This window comes from Lepisosteus platostomus, chromosome 3 (assembly GCF_059453375.1).
Source record: "Lepisosteus platostomus isolate fLepPlt1 chromosome 3, fLepPlt1.hap1, whole genome shotgun sequence".
Taxonomy (NCBI): domain Eukaryota; kingdom Metazoa; phylum Chordata; class Actinopteri; order Semionotiformes; family Lepisosteidae; genus Lepisosteus; species Lepisosteus platostomus.
The window spans coordinates 57940538-57956174 of NC_142613.1; the positions used below are offsets into that span (position 1 = coordinate 57940538).

General features: G+C 35.6%; 1 protein-coding gene across 3 annotated transcripts in view; it reads right to left on the bottom strand.

Moving 5' to 3' along the window:
• The window catches only part of kif26ba (kinesin family member 26Ba), a 186005-nt gene that overhangs the window by 31528 nt on the left and 138840 nt on the right, over positions 1-15637 (bottom strand). For all 3 annotated transcript variants that reach the window (XM_088626176.1, XM_088626175.1, XM_088626177.1), the window contains 2 exons: positions 1051-1257; positions 160-253 (listed from right to left, as the gene is read on the bottom strand). In XM_088626176.1, the coding sequence (XP_088482302.1) occupies positions 160-253; positions 1051-1257 (301 nt within the window). The remainder of the gene's footprint in view (positions 1-159; positions 254-1050; positions 1258-15637) is intronic.

The following is a 15637-nucleotide window of genomic DNA, read 5'->3' on the forward strand; positions in this document are numbered from 1 at the left end:
GAATTTATGACACAACTTCCAGCTTTCTTATTAATATGGCCAAAGGTGATCTGTGCCTTGACAGTCTGACCCAAAAGTATAAACAAGCAGCAGAGGTCTGGGGACGCTTAGTACTGAAGACTTGCTCATTAACGGGAATGGAAGAGCGCTTGTACTAACCCAGCTTGGCATGGCCAAAGCAGAACACACAGCCGTCAGCCCCATTCACCACTGACTGGATAACTTCCGCCACAGTGCCAGCACATACTTCAGCCTGTCGGGAAGCAAAGGAGAGGGTTATTGTGATACACAACCACAGAAAACAGAGACCTCAGAGGAAGGAGGAAATTGACACAGAAAACATTTTGATATTGACAAGACATGGGACGCTGGCAGCTCGGAAAAAAAAAAGGACTGCAGCAATATACTTCTAACTCCTCAGCAACTGCAGCTTTGGAGAAAGTTAGACCCACATTTATTTCTACCTCACATTTCATTCCTCACATTTAGAAGACTTTTCTTCACTGTTTAGGTCAACATGGCTTAATTTAATTCTAAATACATATCAATAAACTAAAAGAATACTTTAAGGCAATATTTCAATCCTAAGATTTTATCAAAAAGAAATTGCAATTTTGATACATGTAAATTTGCTTCTCATTATTTACAGTACTGTATCTCTTGCTATTTTAATAGAATGCATCTATTGCGGACCTCTGGGAGGAAGATGTGTCCTGATCGATGTTTTCTGAAAACATTTAATTATTTTATTAACTTTTTTATCATAATTTGTATTCATATGTTTATTAAGATACATTTTAAAAGAAATCTCTTCACAATTGAGCAGTGAAGTTAATTATTAGTCTGATTTAAGACATTTCATAAAATAGTAACAAAACAAAAACAAATCACAGAATCAATCTCCTGACAGCACTCAAGTAAGAATTCTGCTGTTCAAGAACTTTTGTATTGCAAGAGCTACAGTACTGTAGCACTAACTTACGTATAATGTATGATTAAAATTCACTTGGCTCAGTCAGCCGTAGATTGTCAATTAGAAATCAGAACTACCTGTGAGGCATCATGCGGGAAGGCAGCATCAAAGGCAAACATCTTTGGTGGCACCTGACTGCCTCGTTTCTGGGTGGATTTCTGAGGGCCGTTGGAAGCTGGGTCAAACAGAGTGATCTGCTTCTTGCGAGGATCAACCTTCAAGAAGGAGCTGGACTCCGATGTATCTCCCGGAGAGAGGGGGCAGACACGCAGCATGACTTTCACCTGAAGGACAGATTGCGGGTTGTTAATGTTCCCCACTGAGTCACCTTTAAAACATCCATCGATAGCAACTGGGTTTCACTTGAAAAGCATATTAGCCATTGACATGCTAATTAGAGACAGACAAGACATGTTTGACAACCCACAGACTCCTAAAGCATATCATGGTGAATGGGCAGTCTTTTTTCATTAAGATAAACTTTTTGAAAGCCTTTTAAAAATAATTACTGTACCAGCAATGCTGCAGACCTCGAACTAAACATCAGAATATGGCGGCAGAGCTTTTCATGTCTCCACCGTTGTTTACATTTGCAACTTCAACAAGGTTTTCTTCATTTGTTCAAAAATGTGCTAACAGAATTTAGAAGTAATCTGCTTTACCAAAGTTTCTCCTTTCAAGTTATTGTCTTTTTTCTTTTAACAAAGCAAGGATTTAACATAAAGGAAATTAAACATGGAGAGCACACATCATTTGCCGCTAGAATCTTGTATTAAATCCTGCCATGGGATTAAGACAGGTCTGTCAAAAAATGCTGGGATTATAATAAATATGCCTGGTTTTCAAAAATCAGTAGTTAAAGAAGCCTAGCACAGTGACACGAACAAGCAGATTTACTTCTCACATAATTTACAGCATGATTGCAGTTGTTTGGATGAGCTGAATAAAACCCAAATGATTTAGTGCACTTTGTAACAGAGTATTTTTCAAGATGTTCTGCACTAGAATGAAGCCTGCACCACCTTTCCTGGATTGCAAAATTTCCCAAGGCAGGAATATACTGAAAGCCAATATATACGAAGAAATTAAATGAACATGTATAGTATGTTTTTCACTAGCCAAGTTAGATAGATTGAAGAAGATTTGGCACTGAAATAAAAATCTTTGAATGCCATTCTGAAGTTTCTAGAACAGTGGCTAGATGTCCTCAAAGACTGTCCAGCAGTTTCACCCAGAAACAAAGGAATAGTTCTCAACTGGAGTCAAGATGACCTGTACGCCTGCTTTTGTTTTTCTCAGAAAATACTTAACTACATTAAGTTGATTTATGCAACTCCAAAAACATATTTGGAAATGGTGATTTCCAATCAACACAAACTGGCTTGTCTTAACTAATGTAAATCAAAGGCTTCGAAACCATCAATTCAATAAAATTCCATATAAATAAAATAAGCTATTTGCTTAAATAGAGGTATAACAGAAAACCAAGAATTTACAGTAGAAAACCAACACTTTTATCATAAAAAAAGATTTTAGTCCTGATGCATACCCTTTTAGGTTTACCATTAACACATGAACCCCATTGCCATTCAGTGCAGAGCTCTGTATGGACAACTAAGAAGTTAGCATCGTGCACTTACTAAGGAGAAAGAAGAGCGATGTGGAAACAATTGCTCTGTCATATTCAGCTCTGTCATATTCAGGCAAGGCTGGGACATGTTTCCTCCCAGAAATGGCCTTTTGGGAGGGCAACATGGATTTCTGGGCTATTAATTACTCAAGTTTTTGTCACAGTTTTGGCAGCCTTTGGAATTAAACAGTATACGCCTAATTAGATGAGATAAATCAAATGCCAAATTTTAAGGGAGGAAATTGGCTTTTCATGCCTCACTTCCTGTGTACCATTATTCTTTTATTCTTGGCCTGCATGCACACAAATCCCTTGTAATTAAACTGCTTAGAAGATACCAGTTAGAGATTAACAAGGCCACTCACACTCACTGCCAGAAATTCTTAGTGCAGACCCAATAATTAGTCACAGACTTACAACAATGTCAGTCCTTGTACACCACCTTAATAAACATTATTAATTCTTTTCTCTGATGTTTTAATACAGCAAGATACAAAATTCATTTGTCAAGTAACACTGAAAAGAGCCTTCATTGTTAAACATGACTTAATGGACCTTTTAAAGTATTACGATCAATCAACCAATAATGTATGTGTGTAATATACAGTAGGTTGACACCCATCAGTAATTAAAATGGGGGTTGCTTTTGATTACTAACAATCTCTACACTGATCAAAGAGTAGCATAAATATGATACTCTAACCTCTTCATATTAAAATTTCATTAAAGGAGTAATACCTGTGGATGTGTGAAATGAGTGTGAACCATGTTTACGGTAAAAATAAATAATAATAACATACTGTGAAAACTACCAAGATGAGGTTTACCTTGACCTAATACATCCACACTATCTTCATTCTTATTCTTCTCAGTTGTAAAAACTCTGCATCATGGAGAAACAGATATTTCTCAACATTAGAGGTTTATCAGCCTTGTTCGTATCGATCTACCATTCCAGTTGCATTTATTGGTGTTTAATTATTTAAGAGAGATATTACTTAGAGTAATATGGTCTGCACTGTTAAACCACTGATCGAAGAAACTAAGCCTTCCAATCTTCTTAATGGCATGTCTTTTCAGGCACACTACACATTTCCACTGATATATGTGATTGGGAAGATGAATTTAAGTGGTGATATCTAATTGATTTTTTAAGAGGATGAAGAAGAATGTGTGCACAGAGGTGATTACATACTTATTATAAAAAAGGCAATAGTCAAAAAATGATTACACAATAAGAACCTGAGCAGATTTCTGAAGTGTAGCTGCTCCTAATGTTGTAAAAACAGGTTTCAAAACAAACCCTTTCTATGTACTACATCTATAATTCTTCCTCTTAAATAATAGATACAAGAAGTAACCAATAGTGACCAATTGAACATAGCCCCTTTTAAAGACTGATTTTCTATAGAGAATATATGACTTATTTGATTTGTTCCATAATAGTGACCCTATCTGTAGTGTCTAAGGAGCTAAAAGAGGTCCGATATTTACCTTAAGGACAGATGAGATTGGACAAGCAAGGTTATTTACGGGCTGAGACTACTTTACAGAGCACAGTCAATTTATGGGTTTCAATGTGAGCTAAGATGAGATTTTGACCTTTAGGAAAAGTCAGAGGTTCTGGACAAGGACTTTTTAGATAGAGTTCATTTCCCTTAGTGACCCATGGTAATGCTTTCCTATATGTCTATTCATAATCACTGAGAACCTATGTACAGTCTGGAAGAAGAAATTACATGATTTGATCTTTAAGAGAGGTAATCAAAAGTTTTTTTTTTTTACCAGAGCATATAATAGTTACTATTTTGCATTCCATAGTAATTTCTATTTGTACCACCTAAACAGTTACAACCAGAGCTGGAAATGGAAATGGAAACACTCAACACCTACAGCAGTCCAGGGACATGTTCCCCCAAAGAACTGTATTTGTAGTTTAAATTACAAATATTGCATTAGGAGATACAAATCATCCTAAATATCCTGATACGAAACATGTTTTCCTATCACTCATTGAAAGTAGAAAATATTGGGTGTGAACATCTGTTTTTTATTACAATTGATTGAGAGATCAAAGTACCTAAAACACCCACGGAATTCTTTCTAGCACAAAGACATCTTTCAATGGTTCGGATTGCCAAAATGGTCCAGTGTCTTTCAGATCTTATGTGAATTTTAATCACTCTGCCAACACATTTCCCCCTAGTATTTTCACTATGGGAATGATGTGCTCATGTTTTCCCACACATTTACATGTCTTGAATTTGACCTTTTGCATTTGACTTTTAGTGGAGATTAAAGGTCACAGATAAGGACATGTTTTGATACACAGGGTTTCCTATTTATGCTCCTTTATAATCATGAACCTATCTACACTTTGTTTAGAATTCTAATTTTAATTTTAAATTTTGATTTTAAAGTACTTTGATATATCCAATATTACAACCAAGCTATCCGATTGACTTACCTGTCAGAAACAATTCTAAATCTTGGACATGATGTAAAGTTCTGCAAGTTGTGTGCCTGTACTTTCATTGGTTTCAATACAAAAGTTATTTTTGGAATATTGTGAGAATCTCACAAATCATTGCATATGAGATTCTCACCATGTGACAGATCAGCTTCATTTCCACAGTCTATGTCAGAGACATGTGAGCTCTGGGACACCATGATCAGGTTCATGACATCATATCTGATTGTATCAGATGCAATATAGTATATGATAATCTTTAATTGTATTAGTTTGGGGCAGTCACATTTTGTTTTATTGTAACTATATTCAAGAGAAGCTGTTGAAGTGTCCCAATTCAAGACTGTAATTGAGTAAAGTCTTCAATTCATCACAACTGTATCATAAACATAGCATAACTACTTTTTGAGGAAAAATAATTCCCGTGGAATATTGCTACAAGACATCAAAAAAGGAGAAGAGGAGAAGAAAAATAATGTTTTCGCAATCTATTGAATAAAATAATTATTTCAGAAAGAGTGGCAAGCTAAAAAATGTTTAACATGACAATTTTGCCCTGAAATATTCTGCTAATAAATTCACTGTTCTGTGACCGCAGGAACACAGTTACTAATTTCATCCCTCATAATTCCACGCCTCTTTGCCTCCACGATCACTACCACCATTTTCCACAGTCTGCCTCATATGCCAAGCACAATCAATTCACTCTCCCACAAATCTTTGAAAAACCCAACTGCTATCCAACAAGTCAGCCGATGTAGCCCCATCTCACACTTGACAGGCTCACTATTCAATTTAGAGCTAGCTAATGGAATAAAGACCATTTTCTCCTTTAACAAATATCACCAGGAGGCTTCTTTCTGCATGTAGATTGCTGTGCAGACTGTTTTATGTTTGAGATTTGCAGCTATTGTACTGTATTTTGCCTTTGCTTTCACTTAGAGAGCCTGGCACTAGTAAAGCAGATAACAGGCGAATGGAGATTTTTCTTTTTCTAACAGGCAAATGGAGGTATTTAACTATATGTATGGTCCTTGCGTCAAAAAAGGGCTTCAGGCTAATATATTTTACACCAGGATGAATTATTGTTTTTTGTTTTATGAAAATAACAAATATACTGTATGAAAAATGCAATAGAAACTGAGCAAGTTTTCCTTTTTGCATCATACAGTAGATACAGCAGGTCAGTGTAGCACTTTCATGCACCCATTTAACATAAATGAGCCTTATTGGTAACTTTGTTTTATTGGTGATGCTACATATAAATGTTGCTGAGACCCAAATTAACAGTACTAAAAACACACTACAGCCCTGAAGGAATAGTATGTTTTCCCAGGACGTAAAGCACAATTTAATACTTTTTAAGATTTATTTTTATGTGACAGAACAAAAGACTCAAAATTTAGTTTTTGCAGGTGGTGAGTAGGATTTCATTCTGTGGTCCAGAATTTCAACGTTTTCCAAATAGATAGCAAGGATAGCTGCGCCAACAGCTGAATCAGAGATAACACCTAGAAAACTTCAAAAGTAATTCATTTTGTGATGTGTCTGTGTGGTGGCATCTCAAAAGTGCTGGGGAAATGAGCCTGTTAAGAGAATTGAAAGGCGGTAGACACATAGACCTGACCTCATAAAAGCCCTGCACGCCAGCCAGTATATTTAAGATAGGGTCATGTCACACTTTACATCATGGTAATCATTTTTATTCCGTAGTCACTCTGTTTTTCCAGTTCTTCACGCATAAGACTTTGGGCTTATTTATTCCTGTTGTTAATAGTGCTGTGGCTCATCAATCAAAGTACTTTCCAGGGGGACATTAGCCACTGATTGGCAAAAAGAGGGTAGGCAGTGGGAGTTCAATGGAGATGCACGTAGGAATAGATTGACCATTTGCTACTGTTAAAACAGAATACAATAACAAATCAGAAAAAGAGAAAACATTCATATACAGTATATTTTGTATGGCTTTTTTTTTGTTCACCGACATACAAGACATATACTGTAACAAGATCAAGATATAAAAATATAAAATATATTCAAATGTAGTATTTGTAATATACTACAATTTTTATTTTAAAATTGTTAGAGCATACAAAATCACACAATAATAATAAAATAGTACTACAGTCTTAAATACAATATTTCACATAAAACTATAACAAATCTTTTATGACCCTTTAAATGTATGAATTTATTTAGATATGGAGCTGTATACAAAAAAACATTTTCCATTGTCTAACACTGAGAATACAAATAAATGATGCATTGTTATTATTATAATATAAGTAAAATGACAGTAACGGGTATCAGATTGGCTATTAATATACTGTAATGTAGTCCACAAGCTGAAATACTGAAAAACAGTATTTTATTGGAATTTATCCAGAACGTTATTTTTTTGTTTGCTATCTTATGAAATTCTATAAGATCAAAATCAATGTTAATTATGCTAATTATTAACAGTATTTTTTATTTTATATTTAATGTTTAGAATTTGAACAAGGAAAGTGGCATTTAATAAATACTACTGATCCTACATGCAAACCACATTAGAGCAATATACAGTAGTACACCTTCAATGTCGATTGCTTGAAAACCTCTGTCCTTTGAAAAAGCTAATTTTCCCTGTAATGGGTCATATCTCATTTTGATTTCTCTCCGCCATCACTCTAAATCATTCTCTGACATGCAGAAGTCTGTCAGCTCCAGAGTAAATTATTCTCTGAATATGGCAATCAGGGGAGCTCGGGACGTTCATTTTCACTTCACCAGCTCTCTGTCGCAGATGCTGCACTTACATTTGACCTCCTGAAAAGCTCTAGCTATGCCAGCATAGAATCTTCTTACCTATGAAATCTCAAGAAGGTCCTCAAAATTAAACATTATCCCTTTTCCTCTATCTAGTACATGCAGCAGGAAAGACTCATGTTAGCTCCAACTCGTCTACTTCCAGATTTACTCCTCAAACGATAAAATAACACTGCTGGGCTTCATTGCAAAGCAAAGTAGATCAGGCAATAGTAATCTAAATTGCAATAGTAATCTAAATTCTGATTTTAACTGAGAAAAAACAAAAAGAGCTTCCATGAACATGGTAAAAATAGCTCTTTAAAATCTTTACAATGACAGTTAATGTCGGTTATTAATGTACAATTGTTACTTAAGTATTGCTTTTTATATACTATAGAACTATTTATAGAACTATTTGTTCTATAAAGCAGATAGAAAGAAAAAGTCAGTCTTTAAATGTTGTATACTGTAACATACAGTATAACAGAGGTATTAAGGATACCGATATGGATCATTCCATAGCTGCTGAACTCTAATCATTGCTCAATCATTCACTAAAGGCCAGTTTTGTAGTCAGGCCTGTGCATGGAGTAGTGTAAGGGATGAAGCAACAGGGAGCTTTCTGGGTTTTTTACCTTCTTTTATCTATAGTATGCATTTTTAATACCTGCATCTGAAACTCTACTTGTCTACACTCTTCTTACAGACATTTTCCCAATCTTGAATGTTGTCTAGGCCTTTTTGAATTTACTTTCCAGCTGCATTGTTTGCAATTTTTTAATTTTTGTGTAATTTGCCAGTTTACTGACTGTCTATCAAAGAATCTAGAACATTTGTATAAATCAAGGAAAACAATGGCCCTAAAACAGACCCCTGTGGCACTAATTATGCCATTCAATGTTTCCATAGCCCTTCTATTCCACTAAACCAAACTTAATTCCTTTATTGTCTAAATGGGGAAATTTGTTTTGCGGGCAGAAAAAAGGCATAACAAAATACACAATATATTTAACATAACATAAACCCATTAACAAATAAGAAACATATGCATTATATGAGAATATCAAGTAAGCATCTTAAGTAATTTTCACACACTGGGTCATCAGTGATTGGCTATTTCAATCTCTTGCTCTCAAGGACTGTTGGCTTTGCAACATTTGGTTGGTTTCTATAAACAATGACCATGTCTTTGCTTTTCAACACATTAAGCTGAAGGAGGGAGTTGTTATACCATTCAATGATCAATGTCTACATCTTGGAGGAGACTGACAATGACAGAGTCATCAAAAAATGTAATGATGTGTGAGTCCTGAAAAAGGGTTCTAGAGCTGTCTGTACAAAGAATGGTGGAAGAGCAAAGCTGCTCTAATATAAAACAATTTACCCTCACTCTTTGTGAGCTGTTGGTCAAAATGTCTAGGATCCTGCCCAGAATATTAAAATCCATTTAGAACTTGAGTGTAATCTCTCCACTAATAAGTGTGGTTCAATGGTGTTAAAGGTTGATGTGAAATCTATAAATAAAAGCCTGGCAAATGTTTTGGGACCTTCTGGATGTGTATATAAGAGGATTCAATAATGTGAGCTTAGCATCTTTGACTTCTCTCAACATTCATTTGTTCATGGTCTGCTTTCCTGAAGTTGTAAACCACTGGGTACTACATATACATTTTCAAAGTATACTTTAAAAGACACCATTCTATGATCACAGTTCCCTACTGGTTATCTCACCTGTTTAACATGACTGAAAAAACAAGATCACTACAGTCATTCCTACTAGAGGGTGCTTCTTAACTTAGTTAAGAAGCAATTGTTAGCCATGTTTGCCAGTTCCAGCTGCTAGCCTTTCTTTTTGTTCTTCCAAATCTATATGAGAAAAGCTAAAACCTCCCATACAAACCATTTCTTCCTTTACTTTTACAGTATATCCATGATCATATAAGACTACAGTACATAACAACTAATATCTGAATTTTATTTTCCACAGCACATTCCTAATTCTTCGTCCTGTGAATATTTTAATACGTCTAACCTGTATATATTATATATCGATATACTGTACCTTGAAGTATCTACTGTAGGTTACGTTTACACTGAATGCACTTTTTAATGTACAGTATAGTGCTACACCTCTACCTCTTACATCTTCCTATTTCTCCAGAATGCTGTGTAGCCATTAAAGCTTTATTCCTCACCACTGATCTCTGTTGGCCATGCTTATGCCATTTCAAAGCCAACATAATTGTATGTTAATTAAATAGTCCATATGTTGCATTTTGATCCTTACAGACATGACATTTAGATACTGTATAAACATTTTGATGTTTTTATTTGTCCTTGTTTTTTTCCATCTAGTTCCAATGTACTTCTCTTGCAGATGTTTTGGGATTCTCCCACTGTCTTAAATCTTAAATGGTTCTAAATTTCTCTGTAGGTCTTTGCCTCAAGACCATCAGTACCATTCTTATTAATATGCAATCCATTGAATCTCAACAAATAGCCATTATCATAGAAAAGCCTCCAGTAACTGAGGAACCAGAAGCCTTCTTCAATATACCATGACCTTAGACATTTGTGTGTGTGAAGGGTTAAGTATTTTTCGTTGTTCACCTTTGAATAGCACCTTTCTTGTTTAGAGCTTCCCCATTTACAGGTATCTAATGCAAATATTGAGCTTTGGCCCACTGTCCCAGACATCAAGTTACATTATATACAGTACAGTACATCACGTACTTAGCAGATGCAGCCTTACAGTCTTTACAAATTTGCAGATTCTACATTTGCAGTTTAGTAACTATGAAATAAAATAAAATCCCAGTGCCAATGTTAAACAATCTAAACAAGACTCAAGACTCCCAGATAATTGTGACAAACAATTCTGTGTGCCTTTACCCGCACTGATTTGTCCATATAATTTTAGTGAGACTTAATTACATATGGCACCTAGGGGATCCAGAGATTGTGCCTGTAAGATAGAGGCTACTTTATAGGAAATTCACTGTGCTTCATAATAAACACTTAATAATAAAGTGTAAATGTGCTGCAATGATGCACATAGTTACAAGAGACCTACTGTATGTCTTTAATTAAATGGACCTCTTGACATGTTATTCACCATTTATTAACCATAACATAGCACATGTAAACAAAATCAAAACAGCTTTGCAAGACAGCACAGTCTTCAGAAATTATAACAGTGCACAACAAAGACAAGCAGAAGACCTATTTTATTCAGAGAAAAAATCGTAGAGACCTCTTGCATAGTCAACAGATTATCATGGTCTTGTCTTGCACATTGTTCAATAATCTACACTCATCCATCTATTCATTTTCTAAACGCTTTATCCAATACAGGATTGTGGAGGAGTCGGGGCCTATCCCAGCAAACAATGGGTGCAAAACAGGATACTGTACATCCTGTACAGAACACCAGTCCATAGTGGGCACGCACTCACACCAGGGACAATTTTCCCAGAAGCCAGTTAACCTACCTGGCTAACTGTAACAGGTTTTAGACTGTGGGAGGAAACCCACATAAACATGGGGAGAACATACAGTACAAACCCCATGCCGATAGCAGCCCAGGTCCCAGCGCTGCGACTCAGTAACGTTAACAGCTGCACCACCGTGCTGCATATGTACTCCCGGGTTACAACTGCTTTGCCTGCAGTTCATTTTTAATAATATTACATCAGTACCAAAATATTAACTGAGTATCAACAGAAAATTATCACTTATAACAAATTCACAAAGCTACCAGAAAGATTACATTTTTTTCTGGCAGATGTACCAGCATTATATCCAACTGACACAATCAGTTGATTCTTTATGCTGATCAGCAATGTTAATCAATAGGGTTGATCTGCACTGAGTCTACTATGAAAGTCATACATGCTGGTGACAGACACATAACCAGGATGCAGGTGTTGTTTTGTAGTATTCTGTTCAGTTTTCACCAGTGTTCAAGGATATCCAAGGCATAACAGTCGCATTCTCATCTTTCAAGAAACCCACTGTTACACGAGCTGTACGAGGTCAGCAGGACATGGTGACATAAAGATGACTGCACAGGAAGGGAAGCGAGTGAAGTCCCAGTATTTGATCAGTGTAGTAGTGTGAAGTCAGGCTGCCATCAATAAGTAGAGTTTACAAACAATGTTTGGAAGGGGTGACAGCAGCCAAGTTCAATCAGCCTCAGCTATCCTAAATCATAACCATTCCCAATGTCATTTCCTCAAGTAAAAAGAAAATATAAATACTATATGTAAGCCCCTTCACTCTTTTGGATTCATCTTTTGCATTAATTCTCCACTCCATCTGTACCTTTACAGCTACCTCTTGGTCCCTCTTTACTTTACAGTATATGGGGGTTCTTGCTTCTTTGTTCTATGGCCAGTGGGTTAAGAAAAATCTACTATGACTAAAATAATCAATTGTTTCTACATTTTTCCAACTACATTTTTTCAGTGCACCTAATTAGTGGGTTTGGTTATTCCTAGTTAATTAATGTGGGGTTTCTGTGAACTCCTTTAGTGCACTACAAGTCTATAGCAATGAAAACCTTTTAGTTGTATAATATGCTACTACCATAGATGTAAGGCAATATTTTAGTGGAAATAGCAAATACCCAAACATTTTAAAGAACAGGTGAACATTACTATAGGGGGCCTCCTCCCCAAAGTCTGATTCTCAGTTGATGCTTTATGACAACAATGCAGAAAGGAAGAAAAAAACTGACAGCTTTTTTCAAAAGCAACTTCCTTGACAACTCTGTGCTGCATTTAGTGTATGAACACCCGGCCATCTCTCTTCATGAATACTCAAGTGCTCTATTAAAAAGAACAGACTGCAGAAATAAAAGACGTGAGTTTGGCATATATTAGAAAAGCATTCCTGACAACACTTCAGATCAGCATTGGCTTGTCACTATTATCTCCTGTTTTCAAACGCAAAGATTTCTATTTTCACATACCTATTTATATCAATGGGACTGCATTGGAGAGGGTCAGCAGTTTTAAGTTCCTTGGAGTTAACATCACAGAGGACTTAACCTGCACCCACCACACCAACATCATGGTCAAAACAGCACGGCAGCGCCTATTCTTTCTCTGCAGGCTAAAGAAGTTCGGCATGTCATCACATATCCAGGCCAACTTCTACAGGTGCACTATTGAGAGTATCCTGACTAGAAGCTCTATTTATCTTGAGTTTTGTCTGAGTTTATCTTATTCAATTTCTATTGTTACTATTATTTTGTAACTTTAATTTTGTGATTTTTATCCCCCCCCCCCCCAAATGAGTTTGGAGAAAAGACATTTCATTGCCAGCAATTACTGATGCATGCTGTATTATTTTGCATTTGATAAATAAATTTGATTGAATGACTGATTGACTGATTCTGAGTAAGTTTGGAAACCATTCCTGTCCATAACAGGGTTTTCATTGTTATAGAGGTCTCAGTAGTAATGACTTCAGAATTTATTTACATTTCTCTTTGTTTTGATTGGATGAATACATTTTTCCCTTTTCAGTTAAAAAACAATAACATTTATGTGTTAATATTTAATTATTTCAATGGTAAAATATTGAGTGTTAAAATATTATTAAAAAATTATCGTGATTCAATTTTTAAGTGAACTTTGTAACACTTAGTCCTTTTTTAAATACTTCATTTTTAGTTTTTTTGTCTTTAGTGAGTGCGACTTTTGTGTTTTTGTTAGGTGGTACATCCTGTACTGATGCAGCTGTTTAGCATCTCAAGAGCAATTACATTCAAGTTTATTTTTTAGCTGAAGCTCACAAAATACTCATTATCCAGCAGCAGAAAAAAAAGAAAGCTAATAATCCTTAAGGGTCAGATGTAAGAAGCAGGGCCAGTTGATGTGCAAGCACATCACAATGTTCTGTTGCAATGCCCAAAGCAAACATTTCCATCTCTGTGCTCTGAGGAAATGTTAATGAGGGTGCGATGCAATGTACTATTTATATAAGATCTGTTGAAATTAAAGTGTGACACTTCAAGTGTTGCAAATGCTGGCCGCCTGTTCATTGTGATTTCTTACAGGAACACCATGCAGACTTTATTAGTCATCGAGGGCATAGCCTCAAAAATGATTGTGCAAAGTGCACAGTTCTGAAAGCGTTGCAAATATCATCATATTGTCACCCAACACTTTCGACTCATTTGTGACACAGGCGTCCAACTCATAAAACAGGCGCACTTTCACATCTGGTGCATCTGACCAATCATTATTATCTTGATTATTCTCTAATGTTATCTCATATGTACTGTATACTGTACATGTCAGATGGATCCCTTATCTTACATATGTTGCATAGCAAGATTTTATTCTTGCTAGTTTAATTTTTCTGGTCAAATAAACATTTGAAAACATTTTCATTATATAAAAAAGACAGTGAAGCCATTATTGATTATTAATTGACTGGAGAAAACTGGTCATTGTGAGTATTCAATATGCTATTCAGATAATATGAAGGATATACTGTATCGCACCTACAGCAATGCCTCTGAGGTGTGGGACATTTTTCTCTGAATGTTTCCTCTTAGTACTTCTTCATACAGTATTTCAAGACTCATAGCATTAGCTATAAAATCATTTCTGTTCTATGTATTTTTCACACAATACTTTTTAAAACATTGGAACCAGAAAAAAACCCAAATATAGCCATTCTTTTTAATTAGTACATTCTATTTAGAATGTTCCACATGTTTTTAAGAATGAGATGTGACAAAACTGCTATTATCAAATGAGCCTTTGCTTCTTTTTTGCGTTTTTAATTAAAAAACACTTTTCCACTGCAAAACAGCAAAAAATATAGAATTTAGACATTATCCATGCATTACTGAGGCCTTTGTGAGTCATCAAATGCAATCCTTTGGCTAAGTAATAATTTTATTTAATGTTCCAGGATTTATAAATACTTTAAAACAATGAAACAAAAGAAAAGCCTCTGGAAAAATGGAACAAGCTTGAGGTACAATATATATATATAATACATTATAGCAGCAGGGCTCAAGAAAATTAGTTCACATAAATCATGTGCCTCTTCCTGGAAGAAATAAACCTTATCTACACTAATACACTAATACTAGAAAATGTAATACTTTTTTGGAATTCACAGTACTTTTTCTTACACAGTTACACAGTTATTTTTTCTTTTGGGTGAAGAAGATGGCATTATTAACATAGGGATTCTGGACATTGATTAAATATTTTTGGTATTGTTTTGATTAACTGATCATTCTCGATTGACCATTTATGATGCACTCAGGTGAGTGTTGCACAAGCACTAATCACCCGACTTTTCTGAGAAAATTGAGAGGACACACCTTGTTTAGGTCAAATAAAAAACTCTCTTTTCACTCATCTTTTCCTGCTGTTACTTTTTTCCTGTTACTAGAATCAAGTCCTGAAATCTGACATACTGTCCTTCCTGCAAGCCCATCCCCATTATGACAACTTTCTAGCAGGACAAAGCACGTCCTCCTGCTGCTGTACAATGGGTTTCTTGGAAGATAAGAAGGTGACAGCTATGCTCAGTTAAGCTGTGGATAGCCCTCGTTGAGCCCCATTGCAGATTGGCAGGATAAAATGGGATGACTTGAGATGTCCTTGGCTCTGAGACTAGAGAACAAGCACATGTGTGTGTGTAAAGAATGAAACAGAATTCTACAAGACAGTACCTGAAACCTTGTACAAAGGACTTGTCTCTGATATACAGCTTGTGTGGCTTCTAATAGTGGCCACACATG